This window comes from Anas acuta, chromosome 9 (assembly GCF_963932015.1).
Source record: "Anas acuta chromosome 9, bAnaAcu1.1, whole genome shotgun sequence".
NCBI lineage: Eukaryota > Metazoa > Chordata > Aves > Anseriformes > Anatidae > Anas > Anas acuta.
Window position 1 is genome coordinate 2,074,824 of NC_088987.1, and position 21,615 is coordinate 2,096,438.

General features: G+C 53.8%; 1 protein-coding gene across 3 annotated transcripts in view; it reads left to right on the forward strand.

The window, feature by feature from the left end:
- The first annotated feature begins 558 nt into the window (after positions 1-558).
- Positions 559-21,615, forward strand: part of SCHIP1 (schwannomin interacting protein 1) — a 43,866-nt gene continuing 22,809 nt past the window's right edge. Inside the window, exons 1-2 of one of the 3 annotated variants that reach the window (XM_068692241.1) lie at positions 559-1,112; positions 12,488-13,090. In XM_068692241.1, the coding sequence (XP_068548342.1) occupies positions 1,107-1,112; positions 12,488-13,090 (609 nt within the window). In that variant the 5' untranslated portion in view covers positions 559-1,106. Of the gene's footprint in view, positions 1,113-6,693; positions 6,910-12,487; positions 13,091-16,812; positions 17,064-21,615 lie in introns of those variants that run through there. The other 2 variants (XM_068692240.1, XM_068692243.1) reach the window with 2 other exon arrangements.

The window sequence follows — 21,615 nt, forward strand, 5'->3', positions numbered from 1 at the left end:
GCTGCGGGAAGCAGCAGCCCCCCGTCGGCACGCTAATTGCTGGATCTGACTTTAATTTAATAAGTGGGGACAGCCAAGCCTCCCGACTGAGGGGACAGCACTCAGCTGCTCCTGAAAGCCTGGCCTGGGACCCATGCCGGAGAGGTGAGCATCCTTGGGGCTGTTCTGCTCATCCCAAAACACAATCTCCTCCCAGGACAGGAGAAAATCACTGGGGAAAACCTTGTGGGCAGCTCCTGGTGTGAGCAGCAGGGACACCCCTGTGGAGCACAGCCAGCCCCACCACCCCTCTTTTCCACACCTTTGAACGTTGGGTCTGTGATTTGCCACCAGCTCTGCTTAAAAGGAGGCAAACGAGCTGCTCTGCAGCACCCAGCACAGCTACCTTGTCCTCCCTTTATTCTCCTGGAAGCCTACCCTGCTTTCCATCACTAGGGCGGCTTGCAGGCTCGGGAAGTGCTGCCAAAAGAGTGAAATCCAAACATGTTTTGCACTGCTTTAGATAGAACCAGCCAGCGCAGTCCCTGCTCGCGGAGCTGTTAAAGTGGTATTTCCCACAAGGAAGGACGCGCATCGGGACGGGGACGGGTTTTCTATTAGGTGGATCAGATTAATGCTAATTAATATACCCACGGCTGCGTTATTTTTAAAGAAGGGAGTCGTGGAGGAGAGAAGATAAAAGACGAGAAGATGAAAAGTCATGACATATTAATGATTCAAACCGTATGCCGGGGCTGGCAGAACAGAAAGTATTATGAATAATTCAGACGAGACAGGATTTTCCTTGCAAGGTCGGTGAACGTAACAGGGCTGGATTTGGGAGGCTCGGCTCGTGCTCTCCGGCACTGCCCAGCGAGCTCCCTCCGTCCACAGGCTGCTGAGGAGCAAAGCCTGGAGCAAAGCCCGCGGGGGGCTCACCGTGGAGTCCCCCCACAACTGCTGGGAAGAGTTAAGGCTGCATCTCGGTGCCAAATGCATTAAGGGCTGCTTTGGAGCCCAGGTCCCGCGGGAACGGGCAGGGCGAGGAGGCAGCGATGCCGTAGGCGGCCGGCGAGAGACCGGGATTTCTCCGAAAATGGCTTGAAGGAGGAGGGCTGCTTTGGAAGATGCACGTGAGTACCCTGCATGGCAGATGCCTCTGCGCTCACACTGCTCCTTCTCTTCTCCTAGAAATGTAGCTGGGGAGACAAATCCTGTAAATAACGTGCAAATGGTCTGAATGCCTGGGTCCCTGCCTTACAAATAGCGCTGTAAGCCGGGAGGGGTCAGCAAAGTCAGGACAGGAGCCCGTTTGTTATACAGTGGGTGTGGGTGCAAAAAGCCCTTGCCCCATGTGAAGGCACTGCTCCCACGGAGATGTACTCAGGCAAACCTGCCAGGGCCTCGAGGGAGAGCCTAACTCAGCCTGAGGTGATATTTTTAACCTCATCTGGTCTACTGATAAATTTTACATGGGCTTTATTTCATAACGGGTCCATCAAGGACACACGGCCTGCAACCAGCCTCCGTGTCTGGCAGCCGAGGTTGTGTGCAGCAAATTCTTCCAGCAACGAGTCCTGCCCAGGAAAGGGGGCTCCCAGGCAAGCACTGGGGGTGCTGGGCACCCCACCTGGGTCTCCTTCCAACAGGTTTTGACTTCAAGGTGTGATTCATCTCCTTTCAGCGGGGTATCAATGCTAAGGGCTCTTAAATGTAAAATGAAGTTGGGCCTTCGGTGTCCCGGAGGGGCTGCACGTCCCAGCCGTGCCGTGAGGTCTGTCTGGGGGCAGAGTTGCGCTTCCTTGGCTCTTTGTGGCTTCTTCTCTCCCAAGCTGCTTAAAAACAGAAAAAGGGAGGCGCACAAAGAGGCGGCCTGCAGTTCCCAGCGACCTTCCCATTTATTCTAAGCACCGTGTCCCTTTGGAGACGTGCACAATTTTGTCTGGCAGCACAGCAGAAAGTGGCGTTTGTGCCTACCAAAGCGATTCCCTGCTTAACCTCACCGCTGCCTTTTATCCTGAGTATGCTCTCAGTATTTATGGGCTTTCTCTGTTAAATGGGAGAGCTGTGAAGTGTGCTAAAACTTCTTAATGAGTTTCCTAAGGATGGCAAATGCTCACACTGCCAGGGCCAGGGGTGGGATGGGAGCTGCCCTGGCTGGAGCTGGGGTGTGGGTGCTGCGGGTCTGTGATCGGGGCAGGAGGACAGACCCCACAGCTCCTCCCTGCTCCTCCTGTGCACGCCCGGGGGGAAGCTTCTCGCCTTTCCACGGTGTGAAAACCATTGAGAAATACCAAGCTGGAGACGTGAAAAATGCCACGTCCAATTTAAATGTCCTGATGGAGCAGAAGCAGCGCTTGGGGGGTATTTTGTAGGGTGTGGTACACGATGACCTGGGAAGGGACTCAGATTTGGGGCCAGAAGGAGAGCGGGACAGCACGAGCAGCGGTGCTGGGAGCTGTGCTGACTCAGTTCTGCTGCCAAGGCGTTTTCTCCTCCGGGTTATTTGAGGGCCCTGGGTTATTTTAGGACCCCTCCTTTCTCCCAGCCCCAGAAGCCATGCGCTAAGCTCCCTCAATCCCCGCTTCCTCCCTTAATTAATAAACCCCCAGCAAGGCTGAGCTGCTGGCGCTAATTGGAGCACAGCGCGGGGCTGCTAAGAGGATTACTCACTTTCTGTGCTGCTGGGTTCCTGTGTCAGTGGGAAAACCTCAAGCACTGGGTCAGCAGCGGGGCAGAGCACAGCACAGCAGCCCCGTCCCCCCTGCTTCCTCCTTTCTTTGGCTCATTCAGTGCCTTCCCCTCTCCTGCGGCTCTATTTTACCTGTTCAGTACCCATTTTGTGTAGGCCATGGCAGTCAGCTCCAGGATTTTCTTCCAGAGATGGTAGGACCAGGCTTTTTAGCACTGCCAGGGACCTCATGCCCTAGCTGCACTAACCACGGAGCAATGCGGGTGTTGATACCCCGCTTTCTTGCAGCACAGTCAAAAATACCCAAGCCGCCTACCTTGCCGCTCGGGAACAGCTGAGGATGGAGTTTGTGCCTCGCAAGGCTTCTGCAAAACAAACAGAGCTCTCAGGAGCTGGCTCCCATCTATCACTCCTGTAACGGAGCTGCCACACCAGGTGTGTTGATGATTAAGGCATTTAAACAGGCGCACTTGGTTTATTCGAGATGTGGTCTTGGAGCACCCACGGGAGCACGAAACCTCACCCTGTCTGCTGCTCGTTTTGGACGTGGTGTCACCCCAGTGGCACCACCTGAAATTTTTGGGCACGGGCCACCAAGAGCTGCCCACCACTTCTGGTATTTCTCCAGGTGTTTGCTGCACACACGCGTGCTGCTCTGCACTGCTGCCTTGCCGAGCCCAAATCCTCTGCCTCGTTTTTCAGTCTGCGGCTCGAAGCCTTGCTGGGAATTGGATCAGGGAGCGGCGCCGCCAGCGGTGACATCTCTCTCCATCACTCTGCGAGCTTTTCTCCTCCACCACGTCGCAGGCTCAGGGCTGGGAACGCCAGGAGATTATGCTGCTGGTTATCCTCTTTGCAGCCGGGCTCTCCAGGTGCCGGTGGTCCTGCCTGCTTGCCACGAGGGGTTTGGGGGCTCGCATCCCTGCCAGCCCCTCCTGAACACTGCTTGTCCTCCCTGCATCCCACCAGGCTTCGTCCCAGGCTTTACCTAGAGCTGGAGGGGATCTGCTCGCCCACCCTGCCAGGTCTGCAGCCTGAAATCCTGGATATTATCCATGCCCACCGGTAACTCAGCCATGAAATATTTGCCGTGCTGGTGCTCCGTGACAGCCCGGGTGGGCGCCGCTCCGTCCTGCTGCTGCTGAGGAGCAGTCGGCAGCTGGCAGTGATGCTGCTTTTGCACGAAGCTTTGCCTAAGTGGGTTACTGTCGGAGATTAGCTGGAAATACCTCTGTTGAAATAGCGCATGGATTAGAAATAGACCTTTTCTCTGCGGTAATAGGTCACGGCAATTTGCTTTCTATTTTTTGCTGTCCTGCTCTGGCATTTGTGCGCTGATTTGAGCGCACGTCTGACCCGCAGCTTGGGCAACAAGAGAGCTCAGACACGGATCTGCAGGTCTTTTCAACTCCCGATTTGCCATGTGGAAAAAAAAAAAAACACCACCACCACTAATAAAAGCATATTTTTCAGTCCCCGAAAGCCACGGGAGTTCAGGCTGTGGGGACAGAGGTGGCAGCTGGCTCTGCCTGCAGCACCCAGCCTCTGTGCGGTGCCCCTGGAGAGCACAGGGGGTGTCCCAGAGAGCAGTGCAGCCAGGAGGGCTTTCCTCCCAGTGTATGGCTTTAGGATGAGTCTGCTCCCGTTAACGAGGTGCTGCAGTAATTGTTTGCTTGCTTCGTCACTTCAATTTGGAGCACGCGGATGTTAAGTAAGGCTTCTCGAGGAGAGGAAAATGATTCTCCCCGAGAGTTATGATCCTACAGAGAAAAACAAATTCATCAGACGTGTTTCGTAAAAACAATTAACAATAATTTCACTTGACCCCAATAGCACTAAATAAGATTATGAAAAGCTGAAAAAAATGTGCTCACTGTTCAATAACGTAATTATATTCGGTACCTGCACTTTTCCCTTTTCCAGGAGGCTGCAGAGAAAATCCGGCCCCTGCCACGCTCCCGCTGCTGCCTCCCTTGTGGCACGGGCACCCAGCAGGTGGGGGCTGCTGCCACCCCCTCCAGCTGCCCTGCACTGACAGGGATGCTCCTGGGCACTGTGTCTTTGGGCACTGCTTGCCCCGGGCCAGAGAGCAGGTGGAGGATCCCCAGCAGTGTCCCCATGTCCCTGCAGCCTCACGCTGAACATTTCTGGGTGAGGGTTTTAGGGCTGGAATGGGGACGTTCACCCCCTGTTTGTCCATGGCCACCTGCAACAGGCTCAGGGATGCGGCAGGAGTTTCCAAGGGCTACAAATTATTAAACAACGGTGATAAATTATAGATGGTGAGTAAAGGACATCGCAGAGGCAGACCTTGGCCATTCCCACACCTGCATGGTAGGGAGGCAGCTCCAGGCACACAGAGCTCAGCACGGCATGGCACACCATGGCATGGCACAGCCCCTGCAGAAGCACCAGGCACTTTTGGTGCTGGAAAAGCTCCAAAGCAGGACCATTTTCAGGAGCGAAGCTGCACTTGGAGGCCCCAGCCCAGCACTCGAAGGCAATCAGCTAAAAAGAGCAGTGACTGATGTAACCAAGGCAAGACAAAGCACATACAGTTGCTTTCAGGCTAATATGTAGATTTATGCAGAAAACAAATATAAAGAGCTGCATCTGTTGCAAGCAAAGTATAATTCATCATCAGGGAAGAGGTTTTGTTTCCTCACAGCTACATGTGCTGTAGTTACATATTTTATTTTCCTTGTTGTTTTTTTTTTTTTTTTGTACCATGATGGTGGTTTTTTTTTGGCTTTTTTGAAGTTTTGTTCCTTATTTGGAATACAGATTGGTAACAAAATACTTCCCGGAGAGGGCTGAGCGGATTCCTAATGTGGTAAATCAGCCGTCCCTGGCCCTTGGCTCTTCGTTACGCGCTGCAGTCCCCGGCAGGTCCAAGGCTGGCAGGCAGCCTGCGGGCAGCTGCACGCCGATGGTAGATAAGGCTGGCGTGGCACTGTTGCATTTGCAGGGTGGTTATTAGTCCCCTGGGACCCCCAGGATGAAGGAGGGAGAGGTTTTGAGCTGTCCCATAGATTTTGGAAAGCTGTTTGAGGGCAGTGGGCACCAGGCAGGCGCTGCAAGGAACAGCTTGGGCTGCCCGTGGAGCTGCCGTGCCCACGCGCTGCTCCAGCAGGCTGCATGAAGCACATCATAAATCATCAGAGGAAAGCAAAGCAGCAGGCTGTGCCCCTGTGAACCTGAACTGCATCGAAATGTACGCTGGTACGTAAAAACATGGAGGTAAAGGAGTAACAAAAGGTAACTGCCCTTGGCCGCACGCTGGGAATCGGCAGTGGTGGTGGGTTCAGAGCAGGGGTGCTCCCTGGGCCGAGCTCACAGCAGTGCCTGACAGCCTCGAAAATATCCTAAACTTTTTTTTTTTCCTTGAACTGTGGCCCGTGTCCATCAGTGGGTGAGTTCTCCAAGCATCTTGCCTTGTTCTGCCCGAGGAGTGCAACCTCCCATCAGCCAGAAGGACACCTCAGAAGAAATTCCCAGGTGCTGGCTCCTGCTCCCAATGTGGTGTCCTTGAGCTTAGCCAGCTGGGCTGGAGGCAGCTGAGGGACCCAAGCACTGTCCTCACTCTCCTCCGCAACACCACCAGCCCCCAGCTTTGTGACCTCTGTGACCAGTGGAGCTGGCAGAGGCAGCCCACACATCATTAAGGGGCCAATTCCTCCCCGTTCCCCTGCCCTCTGCTCCCCATGCGCAGAGAGGAGCAGGGCAGGGTGGGTTTTGTCACAGCGCTGACCTTCGGCACTAAGTAACCTCCTCCGCGCATGCTGGGATTCATGAGTTAATAGGTTTAGGGCGACTCCAGAAATATCAAGATGTGGCGGTGCTGCTGTGGAGTCATGCAGAACTATTTCAGCTATTTCCTCAGCTGCATTCCTTACCAACGTGCCTGCGAAACCAGTTTAGGATATGGCATTTTTTTTCCATGGCCTTGGTGATTACACCGAATTCCAGAGGTCCTTGCGGAGATAAGGGGGATCCCTCCTGACCTCGCTTTGTGCTTACCGAGTGCATTTGCTCTGAGTGCTCTGCTGGCTCCTTGTGACTGCCCAGACCGGGGGAAACAGCCCCAGCAGGAGCAAAAACAGAGGAAAGGGGAATTCACAACCTCACTGAATTTCCATTAATGCTGGCAACGTGTCCTTGATGGAAAAATATGTGACAGCGGGCACAGTCCTGGCTCCGTTGCATGAGGAGGAAGAGGAGAGATCATGTTTTCCAAGGTACCAGGCACATCTGCATCACCCATCCCAGCTCCCCAGGCCCCCAGGAACAGTGGGGGTGTCACAGGGTGTCACCTCCAGGCGATGAGCAGGGCCGGAGCGGGCAGTGGGAGGTGGGCGTCACACCAAAGGATGAAGGGGAAGGGGGCAGCAGAGCCACGCTCCTCGCCTGCAGAGGAGAGGGCACAAGCAGAGCACTCTGGAGGCAGCACTGCTACTGGGCTGCTAATAAGGTAATTGCAGCCCATTTAGTCCTTGAAGGGTATTTTTTTTGGTAATTGCCTTTAATGCTGTATTTGCTTTCTACTGATTTCAGCATAATTTCACTTTGACTGTATTCAGGTGGTAATCCCTGCCTTGGCGAAGCGGTGATAAAACCTCTGGTGTGTGTATCAGCACATTTCCCACTGGCTGGGAATAAAATTAGTCATCGTGACTGGCCGCTTTGGCGTCCTGAATGACAAGTCTCAGGGGTTTCAGCAGTTTTCTCTTCTGCCCTATTAAAATGGCCAAGAAGTAATTTTAATTGAAGGGGATTTGTTCCTCCCTCGTTTCCTCCTTCATAACCCACTGGGAGCAGGAAGGTGCGGTAGGTGCTTCTGAAAACAGAGGTGTGCCTTTTTATTTCCTTCCCCACTGTTATCTTTTTGAGAATTCCCCAGAGGGGAGAAGGGGAATTTGCCACTGGGCTTGGCCAGGGATGCATAAGAAAAGAGTCAAATAAGAAACTTAAGAGAGGCTCTTTAAAAATCTTGCTCGTCAATCTGCAGTTGGCCTTTGGCTCACCCTCCTGCCTGCAGCTCATTATTTAGAGGGAAACCACTTGGGCACCATTTTTTACACTCTCTGTGGGTCTGTTGTGTGGCCGTACCACCAGCCTGGTGGTGCCTGCAGAGCCAGCTCCGTGCTCTCCCTCCCCTCCACCTCTCCTTCTGCCGGCAGAGGAGCTGTAATAAGACCGCAGTCACTTAGGCTCTAGCTGCCGGGTGTGATTTCCTCCTCTTTGTTAACCCTCCCTCCTTATCCCTGCTCTAAATTAAGCAAAGGATTAATTTGCTAAATTTAAATGTTTAAACCTGCCAACCTGGATGGAAACATCCCCAAGTGCTTCCTGCAGCCACAGGAGCAAGGTGCCCCGTGCATTGCCTCTGTCCTTTGCCTGGCATGTGCCATGCCACATGCTGTTCATTTTTAAGTGGGAATGGCAATATTTTGTGCTTCAGTGTTGTGAGCAGGTGGGTGGGTGGTTACCAGAGCTGCAGGAAGGCATGGGGCTGCCCAGGAAATGTGAAGTAATGCAGCAACCCTGTGCTCCTCGACGAGCAAAATCATCGGGGCTGTGGCACGTGGTAGGGCTCAGCTGACTGCAGCCTGGTATTGGTGGTTTCTAGAGCAGGTGGCCTTTGGCGATTGAATTAGCAGTAGTAAAACAGAGGAAAAAAAATAATCTGAAATACCAAATGTAATGTAACCTTATACCAGGTGAGGTGAGTCAGCAGCATGCAAGGGCATTTGGCTGCTGGAGTTCCTGAAAGTTCATGAAGGTGTGAGGGGTCACAAGCAGCTGACAGAGGGCAGGGCACCTCTCTCCTGGATGTACCCAGAGATGTGTTGCAGCCATCACTTCAGTGTGAGCAATATGTTCCTTTTCCAGCAGCATTCAGCCTTAATTTTGACCTTTTCCATTCCCATGCCTGCTCTGATGTCTGTGGAAAGCATCTGGAGCTGCCAGCTCGGCCATAGCTGGGACTGAGCACCCCCTGCACAAACAGGACAGAGCCCAACACCACCAGGCACGGGGCTGGGAGCCCTGCAGTACACGGGATGAAGCCCTAAATCCTGTTAGCTGGTGGTGAGACCTTGGTGAGGTTTGTCCTCCTCAGGAGGTCCTACAGGGCTGGCCTGTGCAGGAGTTTGCTGAATCCCTCAAAGAGAGCCCGAGCGGTACCTCCCTGTGCTGGGCGGGCTGCGGGGGATTAATCAAGCAAACGACACTAATAGGAAACAGCAGCAGATGTCAAGCATGTGCTGCTCCTATATATAATTTGGCCTTAAAACACAGATTTCTGAGTTCCTGTTTGATTTCGCAGTACTGGAAGGTGTCTGTCACCATGGTATCTGCCTGCTCCTCCCGGCGCACCAAGCATGGTGCTTTTCCCTCAGAAACGGTGCAAATGAGCTGTGGGAAGGGGCTGGAGGGGTGGGACAGTGCCACTTGGCTTTCCATTGGAGCTGGAAGTTGGATGGGTTTTAAGGAATGACCAGGACTGCTCTCCGGGCGGTCCTTTTCCTTTTTCTTGAAAGGAAATACAGAAACTGCTGGCGCTCAGGGGAAGCGGGGCCTTCCTGTCAGGGCAGGGCAGCGCCATTTCCCTGGCAAGGCCTCACCTGCATGGTAACAAGGGTCAACTCTGCCCCTGCCCAAATTTAAGGCAATCACAATCCAAAAGCATTGGGTTAAGATGTCGGGTAAACGTTTGGGGGCTTTAGGAGGGGACAGGAGTGCTGAGGTGAAAGGAAGAGCTGCCACAGAGCCATTCCTGCCTCTAGGTCTGGGCGTACAGGCCCCAAGGGGCTGCCTGGGCCTTCGCTGTCCCTGCCTCCCTCCTTCCCCTCCCTAACAGCTTCTGCAGGTTAGCGTGAGAAAGAATAGTGCCAAAATGGTAAAATGAAGTAAATTTAATAGCTTATGATAATAAGCAAGCTGCCTTTTAAATTGGCCCTGCATTCATTCAGGGGAAGTAGTAAGGACTCTATTTTTGTGATATATTTCTGTTTCAGAATCAACCCAACCAGCCTTGTTTGTATTAAAACCTCCTTTACACTGAATAAAATAACTGTAAAGCACATTCTTTCATCTACAAGGGCTTGTGTTCACACCCTCCACCCCTTAAAATTCATAGGAATTTCAAGCCGTTCATCGCTTTGGAGAAGCAACTTATTTGATGTAGGCTTGTAAAGGAGAAGAAATTACATGTGTGTTGTGAATAACAATAACCAGCTTCTTCTGAAGGGTCAAGTGGAAATATAGCCCTCATCTGTAATTAGGAATGCAGAGGGCCTACTTTACAAGGGTAAAACAACTGCATCTGTCTGCAGAGAAAGTGAAAAAAAAAATAAAAGAGAAACTTAGACAATCATCAGGCACATGTGTTCTGATTAACCTAAACAGGGAATGCCCATGCTTGAAGGAAGGCCTGGGTGTGGGTTGGCAGGGACAGGGGACAAGGAACTGTTCCCCGTAAGCCAAAGGGTGAGACCCCATTTTGTCAGGGGCTGCTTTTCTTCAGGTACTGGACACGTCTTCCTCTCATTTATTTTATTTTATTTTTTTTTTCACTCATACTTAGCTGGTTTCATTTAGAATGAGACACCTGGGGTTCTACCAAGGGCTTGGTGTCCCTGGGACACTCCAGCGGCTGCTGGAGGTGTTCACCTTACATTGCTGTGCCCGTGGCGACTTTTTGGCATGAAAGCTGAATTCATTGGAAGTGCAAAGGGAACTCAGGTGACCACAGAAAGGACTGTGAGCATCCACAGAGTCCTGCCTGGACAGGCAGTGCCCCAAGAAGTCAGTGTGCCTCACAGCAGGGGAGCTCCCTCCTCTTCCACACGATGTTAGCCTTACACTTGTCACAGGAAAGAAAAGAAATCTTCCTAATCAATCACGCGCGCCGTGAGATCCTATAAATAAAGCTTTCCGCAGCCTGTGACTACCAGACTGGAACCGATCAGGCTGCTCCCCCGCCTTGCAATACAGAAATACGCTCAAATACAGAAATACGCCCCACAAAATATGTCAAACACAACCCCCCCCCCAGCCACAGAGCTGTGCAACTGGGACAGATTTTTGCACTGCGATCCATTTCCAGGATGGAGGCTTAACTCTTGCTCCCTCCTGCCATTCACTGGGATTATTTTTACTAGTGCACTTTGCACAGTCACTGATTTTATGGGTCCCATGGCAGGTGCCAGCAGCCAGGGCAGGGAAGCAGGATGGGGTGGGAAGGGGGAAGCAGCCCTGGCCATGGCTGCTCCCAGTTAGCTGGAGTGTGCCAGGATTTACTCTGTGATGGAGCCTGGATAGCACCTGGTGATGTCCAGAGAGATCCTGTCTTTGTGACCAAGCTTTCACTGGTCACTGAGCTGTGTCTGGGACCCAGGATCTCCCACACCACCAGGTGCAGGTGTTTCCGTCTGCCCAGAAGAGCTCACGGGGTAGGTTTGTCACAGCCGGTGTCTATTTCTGGGACCTCTGTCTCACTTGTCCCCTGTCACCAGCGGGATGGGAGAACAACAGGACCCCAAAATCGGCCGAGCCCATACAATCCCCTAAGCACAGCCACCTCCTTGTGCTGCAGATCATTGCCGCTAATAAAGGGAAGGTGGTGGCTGTGTCTGAGCTGTGGAGACATGGATCTGAGATCTCTGTGCTGACACTGCTCGCCCACTGATAATGTGTCCTGACCTCAGCAAGCTCCCCCCAGCATTTGTCATCTAAATCTAAATCCCATCATCTAAAACCAAGTATGTCAGTGCAAGCTCTGGGACCACCCTGTGGGCGATGCTTCTGGGACCTCCGCGTTGGCCCCGCTTTGTGCAAGGCAATCGCCCAACGCCTCCCCCGGCTGCTCCGGGAGAGGTTTGTCATCTGCTGTGGATGAGTAGCTGCACAGCAAGTTCAAAAGTCATGGGGCTTAAGCAGCTGCAGATGTTCTCCTGCTTCCCCTCTTCCCTTTATGCTGCTCGGAAGAACCAGCAGGGCTGTGCCAGGCCCCCCGTGTGCGAGCAGGGCACGTGGAGCTGGCACAGGGAGCTGCGGGCACTGCCACCAGCTCCACCAAGCCAGACATCCACCCTGGCCCTGTTTGCCTGTCCCATGTCCCACACATCGGTGTCAGGCACTACCTTCTCAATCCCATGCAGGGTGGCATTTTAAAACCCCGTGCAGCCGTAGGGATGTGCATCTCACTGAGGTCCCCATCCTTCTGTCAAACAACAAACTCCAAATGCAATTGAATGACCGAATTTTAGAACTGAAACCGTGATTAAGGCAGGCTGCCAGCTCTCCCTGCACCAGCCCCTGTGGCTGTGAGAAGTTTGGTGTCCCTGTCACCCAGCACCCATCCCCTGGCAGGATGCAGCTCCCCGGAGCCGATTTCGGGATGGGGATGGGGGCACCTGCGGGTGGGACACCCCTTCAGCCCCCCCGAACGTACACGGGGAGGATCCTGCTTTTGGAGCAGGGCTGTTCAGAGGCCCCTCGAGCTGTTTTTTTAAAAGGGGAGGGGGAAGAAAGCTCCTGTCCTTCCCCCCCCCCTCCCCACCGGCCGCCCTCGGGGCCCGGCAGCCGCCGGGGGCGCTGCGATCGCGGGGCCGGCGCCGCCTCCCGGCCGCCCCGCGGCGGCGTCGGGGCGGCTCGGCGGAGGCTCCGGTGCTCGGGGGCAGCCTCCCCCCCCCCCCAAAAAAAAAAAAAAAAAAATCCCGGCTTCTTTCCTTCTCCCCCCACCCCACCCCGGTGGCCTCGGGTCGGGGCCGGGCATCCCTGACGCGGAGCCTCTCGCTTCTCCCCCGGCAGGACCCCCGCGAGGATGGCATGGATTTAGGGAGCGACGCCGGCAGCAGCCGCTCCAGCTCCGAGTCCAACTCGAGCAAAGTGACGCCGTGCTCCGACTGCAAGTCCTCGCCGTCCCCCAGCAGCCTGGACCTGGCGGCGCTGGGCGACTCGGAGGAGGAGGAAGAGGAGGAGGAGGAGGAGGAAGAAGAAGAGGAAGAAGAGGAGGAGGAGGACGGGGGCTCCCTGCCCTCCCCGCCGCCTCCCTGCCGCTCCGCCGATGCCCTCCGCCGCTCCTCGCCCGCTCCCCGCAGCGGCTCCCCCGGCTCCTTGAAGCGCCCCCCCCCCGGCGCCCCCCAGCCCGGAGCCCCCCGGCCGCGGCCGCACCAGCGCCCCCCGCCGCTTCCCCCCCCCCAGCAGCAACGGGGGGGAGCCGGGGGGGGAGCGGCGGGGCCGGGAGGGGGGCGCCGGGGGGCTCGGAAAGGCTCCGGGGGGCTCCGGGGGAACGGGGCGCAACCCCCCCGGGACCCGCAGCCCCCGGCCATGGACTGGGCGGCCCTGGAGAGGCACCTGGCGGGGCTGCAGTGCCGGGAGCAGGAGAGGGGGCAGCGGGCGAACCCCGCTTCGGTGAGTGGGGCTCGGGGGTCTGGGGGAGGGTTTGGGGGGGTTTGGGGGAGCCGACGAGAAGCCCCCCCTCCCCCCCCCCCGCGGCCGCGGTGGCAGCGGGGAGCTGGGAGCGAGCCCCGGCGCCCACGCCCCGCAGCCTGGGCTCGGTTCCGCCGGGGTTGCCTCGGTCCCCGGGCATCCTGTGCAGTCATCTGGCCCCCGAGAGCTGGGGGGGGGGTTTCCCCTGGCCACTAATTGCTGAAAAATGCGGGCGGGTGCTGGCAGGGATGAATGATCTCTCGAAGCAGAAGGAGAGCTGCCGTGCGGGGCTCTCCTTCCAAGGCTGAATGGGGTGGCCTCGGTGCTCAGAGGAGCCTAGACAGGTAACCGCCTTCATTCCTGCCATTCATGCAGCTTTATTTTTTCTATTAAAAAAAAAAAAAAAAGTGCTTTTCTTGTGGCTCCGAGGCTTTCCTCTGCAGTGCTATCAGATAAACTCCTGCTGCCCCGGCTGCCGGAAGCAGCAGCGCTGCTGGAAACTCTTTGCCTCTGGTTACGCTTTGCGAGGTGAGGTCTTACCTAAGGAATCTCGCCCCTAAGGCTTTGTCTGGGCTCACCCCACCGAGCTGGGGTGTGTGGCCGTGCCGTTGGGCCCAGCACTCGGCACTGTGCCCGCAGAAGGTCTCCTTCCCTGCTGTCAGCCCAGGTGGAAACCCCCCTGTCCTCGGTCTTCCACCCAAACCCCAAACAGAGTTCTTGGAGCTCCAGGAACAGCAGCTCGTGTGGGTTGTGGTGCTGGGATGCTCTTGCTCCCCTCTGTCCGGGCACGCTCCTGTCCCACAGGAGCCCGGGATGCTCCTGGAGGCTGCAGGACTGGGATCCACCCTCACCCATAGTGGGAGGAGGAGGAATCCAAGCTCTGCTGCTCCGATTTCCCCATGGGAGAGGTGCATTTTGTCTCCACCAAAGTCCTCTCAGGCCCTGCTGGGGAGGGACACGTGGCCGGGTGGCACCTCCTAGTCCCACAGACCTCCCATGGCATGGGTTTAGAGTGACAGCAGATGTCAGAGGTGACACTGGGACAGAGGGATGCAATGCCTTAAAGGCTCACTGCAATCAGCTTGAAGAGAAAATCCTTCTGATAGTTTGTTTTCATTCGTGACCCTGACATTTTCCTAAGGTTCGGCATCTCGCTATTTATAACAAAACATTGTCTGGCCTGCTGGAAACCCCAGCGTTTGTCAGCATGGAAACCGCGAGGTGAACCTAGGCAGTAAGACGATGGGCTGGTTGGCTCCAACTGTGAGATGAATATGTTTGAAAAAGGGAAAAAAGAGAAATTTCAGGGCTAAGGCCTTGTTTGGTGTACGACGGAATGATCTCGTCAACGGGGACGAGGTGGGGAACTGCTGCTGCTGGGAGTGGAAGCGTGTCTTCGGCTGGTAATGTTAACAGGAGCCCAGCGTGGATGTTTTATTGAGAAAAACAAAATCCTGAGCAAGTGTGAAACTGGAGAGGAGTTGTTTCTCTGAGGGTGGTTACCTCTCGTTGGGTTTCATGGTGCTTTGCGGGGAGGCTGTGCCCTGCTGCAGCCTGGTCCCGCTGTGCCACCGTCGGACATGCGGTTGTTGCGGGGTGCTGGGGAGGGTGGCAGGCTGCACTTCTCGGCTTCACAGCTCTGCTGTGTCTCCTTTGTGATGTTTTTGGGAATGAGACTTTAAAAAAAAGCACTTGAAAGCTGCCGGTTCTGTTACAAGGGGCGAGCGTTTCCCGTCCCTAGCCGGGCGAGGTGGAAGGGAAGGAAGGCCGGGTGGAGCTCGCGGCGCCTTGCTGCAGCTGGGCCGTGTGGATGTGCATCCTTCCCGGCTTCCCAGGGGATGGTTTCTTTTGGGATGGGCCCCGCAGCCGTGTTCAGGCCACCTACAAGCCTGGTCTGATGTGCCGGGTCACGCTGCATTAAACGGCTGGACCTTGGTGTGCTCAGGAGAAATCCCCTCAGTTCTCAAAGGGGGTTGAAGGTTGGTGACACGCTCAGACCGACTTCATCAGGTGGCTGCAGGAAGCCCGCTGCCGGGGTTTCTCTCCCTGCCCACCTCCTGCCCGTATCAGAAGCAGTCACAAAGGTGCCGTGCCAAGATTTATGGCTCTTTGGGGCCGCGGAGGTGCGCAGGAAGCAATGCCTCGTGCTTGCAGTTCCACTGCTGCTTCTAATGAAGTCAAAATCAGCATTAATGGCTTTCATTTTCTTCCCATTGCATCTCCGAGGATGGTAATTACAATCAATGGCGTGTGTTTTCTGAAAAAATAATATCTGCACGTTCCGCAGTCAATTAAAAAAGCCCTCGCAAGGCAGGAGGTGGCTCAGCCAGCTTGTCTCCCCAACGGGGCTTCAGCGCTGGGATGACCTGGAGCTGCATGGCCCTGCCGAGCGAATGGTGCTGCCCACAGACAGGCTCCTTGCAGGCAGTGGGGATAAAAGCTTGTCCCTGCAGCCTCCAGGGCTTGCGCACGGGTGGGAGTGTGTCAGAGTCTGTATTTTCCCTTCTCATCGCTGGCGTGTTCCTACGTACGCTGCCGAGACAGACAGATGCCAGATACCCGGTACCTTTGGCAGTATATATAACACGTCGTGCCTCAGCACGGTCTGCCCAGGCTTGTACCTCGCCCTCGGGCGTGTGGGCTCCTGCTTTCTGCAGAACATGCTCGCTGCGTTGGGAAGTTAAATTTGTTTCCTTCTGAATCACTTGGCTCTCCAGGATGGCATGATTTAGAGGAGATGGGCGCAGTGCTCCTGCTCCGCTCCAAGGAGCGGTTAACCGTGGCCTGCTGCCCATGGAGACGAATTCAAAGTATATATCATGGTCCAGGATTAAATCTTGAAATGATTTAATAGTTGGCCAGGGCAGGGTCTGGCTCTGGTGGAGTGTCTGGCTGTCGGTCACGGGCTGGGGTCAAACGGGAGCCGCGGTGCTGCTCGCTGCAGAGCTCTGTGCTGCCTGCGTGCTTCATCGCCGGCATTTAGGGAGCAAATGTTTGCTTGGCGAGATTGGCAGTGGTTTCTTCTCACTTAAAATAAGTAAGAGCTGCTTGATGGAGCTCACTTAAAGTGTTAGGCTCTCCGTCCCTCGGTGACGTGCGATGCTGGCTGAGAGCAGGGAGCAACCAGCAGGGCTGCGATGCCCGGCAGGCATCTTCCCCCGACGAGAACTGTCAGCGCCTTAACTTCTGACACACTCATTTTCAAAATCAAACTTGTGGCTTGCAAGAAATTGCCTTTCTGTCATTCCTGCGCTGTAGGAGCACTGCCAGACCTCCTGTCCCCACCTGACAGCAGTCGTATCGGGGCTCTTCCATTTACCGGCTTTGACCATTTAACTCCTACGGCGACTGGAGAGAGGAACATGACTGTTTGGGTGAGAGAGGTGCTCCGGGGTCAGGCCATTTGTTTTGGGGCCCAGCTGACGAGGCAGGCACACCCTTCAGACAGAGGTGTAGCTCGGCCAGGCAGCGGGCTGGCCATGTGCGGTGTCCCCGCGGGGTGACGTGCCGCAGCGAGGCTGCGCGTGGCGGCCGCCTCCGCATCCAACCGGCAGCGTACTTTGGCCGCCTTCCACCCAGCTCAAAGGTTAGGTGAGGCTGGCAAGATATTAATGGTTCTGCCAAAGCGTGCCATGTCATTAAGCTAAGGAAACAGCTGCAGGTACTCTGAAGGGCTTGTTTCGTGAGCAGCGTCGGTAATTACATGGACGGGGGAGATGTATATGTGCTGCTTGTGAGACCCGTCCGGGCAAAATGACCACAATTAATAATCCTGGGCAAAAACTCCATCTCTGTCGCTGCCGCAAAGCCTTTCATTAGAGAAAGTGCTAAATACATGGGGTGACAGCATGCGGATTTCTTTTTGATGAATGATTCTCCTTTATCTGAGTATTAATATTATGGTAACTACTGTGTTATGGACACCAGCAAGCTGGCGTTGCTCCCCATCCGTTTGGTAAGTGACTGCTTTATACGTTATGCAGAAATCATCAAAATGAGCTGAGGAGCGGGGTGATTGAAACGCTGACAGCAGCGAAGGCAGCAGCAAACCCTCTGCCATGAGCTTGTGTGCGATGCTGAAGAGCGCCCTTCGTGATGCTGCCTGTTGTAAGGTCGACGAGTATGTTTTAAGCATATTTGGGGTATTTGGTATAAGTAGCAAACGCTGAAGGTTTCTAAAGAGAGAAGTCAGCTTTTATGCAAGTCAAAATCTGGATTACCTTGGGGGGTTTTGCCAGCGTAACCCCGAGACGGAGCCATTCTGCCGCAGGAGCCACGTCCCCTGTCCTTCAGCACCTCCACCACTGCCCTGGATTTCCACTTACACAGAAGTGGTACCTGGGGTTGAAACAGCAGCAGGCAGCAGGAACACTTGATAGGATAATAATTATGTACTTAGGCATCTTTTTTCTTGCATATTGGGTGTGCTAAGGGAACAGGTTAGCAGCTTTCAGCTCTCGGAATTGGGCTGTGCTGTGCAAAACCCGTTATTTTACTGCTGAAGGACAAAGTTACTGCAGGGCTGGTGCTTACCCGGGGCTGGTGCGTGTGTAATCATGGTGTATGGGAAGAGAGAATTATAGGCGGAGTGTATTAACAGGCATATAAAGACCAAGTATTTATTCAGTGCAACTCAAAACACGTTTCGGATCTGCGGAGGAGTGCTCCAAAGCCAGGCGAGCTGCAGGCCGGGCCTCATTGCCAGGGCCACTGCTGACAAAGCATTGAGCCCAAGGCTCAGGAATACAAATACAGAGCCCACCAGCCCCTCAGACTTGTGTGGGAACATGGCAAAAGGGAATTAAATAACCATGGTGAGCGGGAGGGCCGATGTCTGAGCCGGCAGAGGCTGTGGGAGCTGCATGGGTAGGGCACTGGGCACAGGGCACAGGGTGGCCTCTGCCCTTCCTGTGATCCAGCACCCATCCCACAGCAGCCTCCTTGCTTATTTTTCAAAGTGTGTGCCCAAATTGGAAGGATGACAAGGGCTGGGGGCTGCCAGCAGAAAGCCAGGCCTGGTGCGGGGCAGGGAACCCGGCGCCCGTCCCCTGCTGAGGCAGGCAGCTTCATGGCGCTTCCACCACAACCTGGTCTGATGAACGGTGTCTGGGAGAGGTTAGCACTGCTCTGTCTCTCCCAGTAGCAAAAAGGGCCCTTCTACTTTCCACATAACCTACTGCCAGTGAGGGAGAGGCTTTGGTGGCTGTGCCATGGAGCACCCAGCCAGGAGCAAGGGGCGAGCACACTGCCGGCAGTGCAGGCCGCAGGACAGACGGCAGAGCAAAGCACCACACTGCTCGGAAAAGCATCCCATCACAGCCATCCCGCATGATTTATTCTCTGTGTGGGCACACATACACGCAGCTCTTGCCCTTATCTGCACACAAGCACGCGCTGTTTTCTCCCTCTTGGCAATGAACTTTTCTCCTCTGTCCTCACTGCGATGAGGAAGGCGGCCCAGGGCCGGCTGCCTTATGAAGGACGCTTGGGGTTTGCCTCTTGTCCTAAGAAAGCAAAGGATAAACAGAAAGCAAGGGTGGGCTCCACTGCGCTGTGTGATCTGTTTTGTAAACACTAATACGTGAAACAAATCATTTTCCAGTATTTTGGCTAAGCACATAAAATAAGCTTTCTGAGCACCCAAGCGCTTTGTGTTCAGAAGGCTGTGCGACTCCCCCTGCTGAAGCAAAAGGATTTCTTTCTTGCCTTAAGAAACTTGTGTTTGGCAACTAGTTTAACAAACAAGCAAGGAGGTTTTGCCATGCAAATTGACCTTCCTCAGGGCCTGCAGTTGGAAATTGCTGCTCAGCCACACGTGGTATCTGCACCCAGGTCTTTTAGGCTGTGCAGAACCAGCCATCGATGCCCACTGCCAACACAGAGGGGCAGGAGCTGCTTTGAGCATGAAATTTAAATGAAATTGTCATTTTTTCAGACAGCACGATATGTTTTAGAGGTTACTTTTAAATATGACGTGCTTCTAGGAATGCTGCTTTCACAGTACCCAGTGCTCCACGTCCTGCGAACCTCGCAGTGCTAAACAGTTCTGCTGAAAACACTGTATTTGATCAGAAAAAACAACAGACTTTATTTCTTCTTTTCAAAAAGAAAGGCTTTTGTTAGGGTATATGTGCTTCCACGGTGCGGTTATGGAAGTCAGCTACAGCTGGCTCTGGAAGGAAGTCTGCTATCCCAGCTTCTCCCCGTGCCTCTGTATAGATATTTATTTCCTACAGCAAGCAGCTGCTCGGGATAATCACATAATCTGGTCAGTTCAGTGATTTCCAGCATGTGCCAGTGTGGACGGTGGGTTTCTATGGCTGCAGGCTGTTACAGTAAGGTCACCCAAGCCAGACGGAGCAGCCACAAGTAGCACGGAGGAATAATGCTTCTGAGCAGCGGCTCCAATTTCTCCAGCAGTGGGGCTCAGTACATTTTGACTGTTAATTGTCGGATAATTCCACTTTTGCATGAGAAGCGTCCTAAGATATAACTGAAATAAACCAGGGCCAGCTTCGGAAATATTTCTTCCAGCTAACCTTTATCCTAAATCAATCCTAATTCTATAAGCAAAGCGTTAATGGCTTTGGTGGAAATGAGCTCCCATGTTGCGTTACCTGAGCTGCAGTTGTTGCCTGAGATGGGAACACTCCGTAATAGCTGCTGTCTTCAAGGGTTTCCAGCTTTTTCAAGTACTTGTATCATTTTTGTCCACTTTGTCTTTCCCTGTCACGCCTGTGGAGTCATTTGCGTCACAGCAGTTGTAGATCTTATTTATATCACCAATTTTGGTTTCCTGCTCAGTGATCTATAGATCTCCTTCAAATGAGAAAATTGCACTAAAGCCATTTATTCCAACCTGTCCGTGCTTTGTTAAAATGAAATCCAAGCGTTCACTTGAGCTGGAGGAAATAACTGCAATTCAAAGGGGATGGGGAAGGGGAAGTGTGGGGATGAGATGTAATTCTCTCGGTTAGTAGGTGGCAATGCAAAACAGAGAGAGAGAGAGGGAGAACTATATTAAAGTGCTTAATTCTCTCTGCATACAAAAGCTGGTAGTATGTACAGTCTGCAGAGGATTGAAATGCTTTTAGTGAGTTATTAAAAATTTAATCTAAACTTTTTATTTAATGTAACTCCTGTATCGGATTTATTAAAGAGGGACTTGGGGAAATACCAGGATTCTGTACCTGGGTCATGTGTGGCCATCGTGTTTCCTGTTTTCCTTGCCTGATAGGAATTTGATGATAAACTGATCTTTGCGGTTTAAAAACAAGTAATCTGTGAATCATGTTTCCTTGCTGAGTGCTCTACGCCTTGCATAGAGACGTTAATAGTCAATGCCTAATAGCTTGGCGTGCAGGCTGACACAAGCTGGCTGGCCTGTTCTTTCTTCTGCTGCTTCCTCATCTTTTATTTCTCAGGCTGAAAACTGCAAAGCCAACTTCTAGCTGTGACTTGCAAAGATGAAAGAGGCGTTTTTTATGGGGAAGACCTTTTATGGGGAGGATTGGGTGTTTTTTTTTTTTCTGGATTAGGAAAATGAGGAGCTGCTCGAGCCCATTTAGTTACAGGGCTGCACAGCCAGGTGCGGGAGCGGTGTGGCAGTGACACTGCAGAGGGGTGAGCACGAGTGACTGGCAGAGGACTGGTGGAAGTTTTCACCTGGACCTCGTGAAATAGGATTTTCTGTAGGGTGAAGGCTTTATGCTCCAGCCTTAAGTGCTGTTTGACTCCAACCTTCCCCTGGGCAGACAGCTCTAACAAAAAGATTGATGCTGTGCTGCAGCAAAGCAGAGAAAAGAGGAATGTTAAAGTGCTCGAGAAAAGACGGATGCAAATGTGCACCTTTATCCTGCAGGGCAGCCAGCAGCTCGGCCAGCTGAGCACAGAGGTGCAAGCCCTGGTGCTTGCACGGTGGTGCTGGGCTCCTAACTTCAGTATCTCCCAGCTCGTCACTTATGGAGGCTGACCTGGAGCTATTTAAGGACAAGATGCTGTCCCTGCAGAGCCACCCTGCAGCTCCAGGGTCGCTCCCAGCTCCCATCTTCTCCATCAGTTTGTTCGCAGTCCCTCCTACCTTGTTAGCTGCACATTTCAATACTAATGAAAGGGGTTTGGACGTAGAATTAGCTGAAGGTTCATAACACTGAAATTACTGATATTAATAATAGATGCTGGAGAGCCTCTGCAGCACCAGAAGGAGAGCTTCAAGGAGGTGGCCACTGGGTTTGTGGCTGTGGTGGCATGCGTGGAGGGGTCCTAGGAGCTGGGACAGCCGGGTGGCCATGTCCCTGCCATCAACACCCCTCCGTGGGTTGCAGAGCTCTCATTGCACATCCTGGTCCTGATGCAGAGCCTTCTGGAGCGGGGGATTTATATATAAACTTAGTGCTGATGTTGTCTGTAGGACATGACATACTGCTTACGGTATGCCTGCTAATTACTCTTATGTTTGCGTTTCTCACCAAACAAAACTGGATCCGAGCCTGGAGCTGTCCGAAATC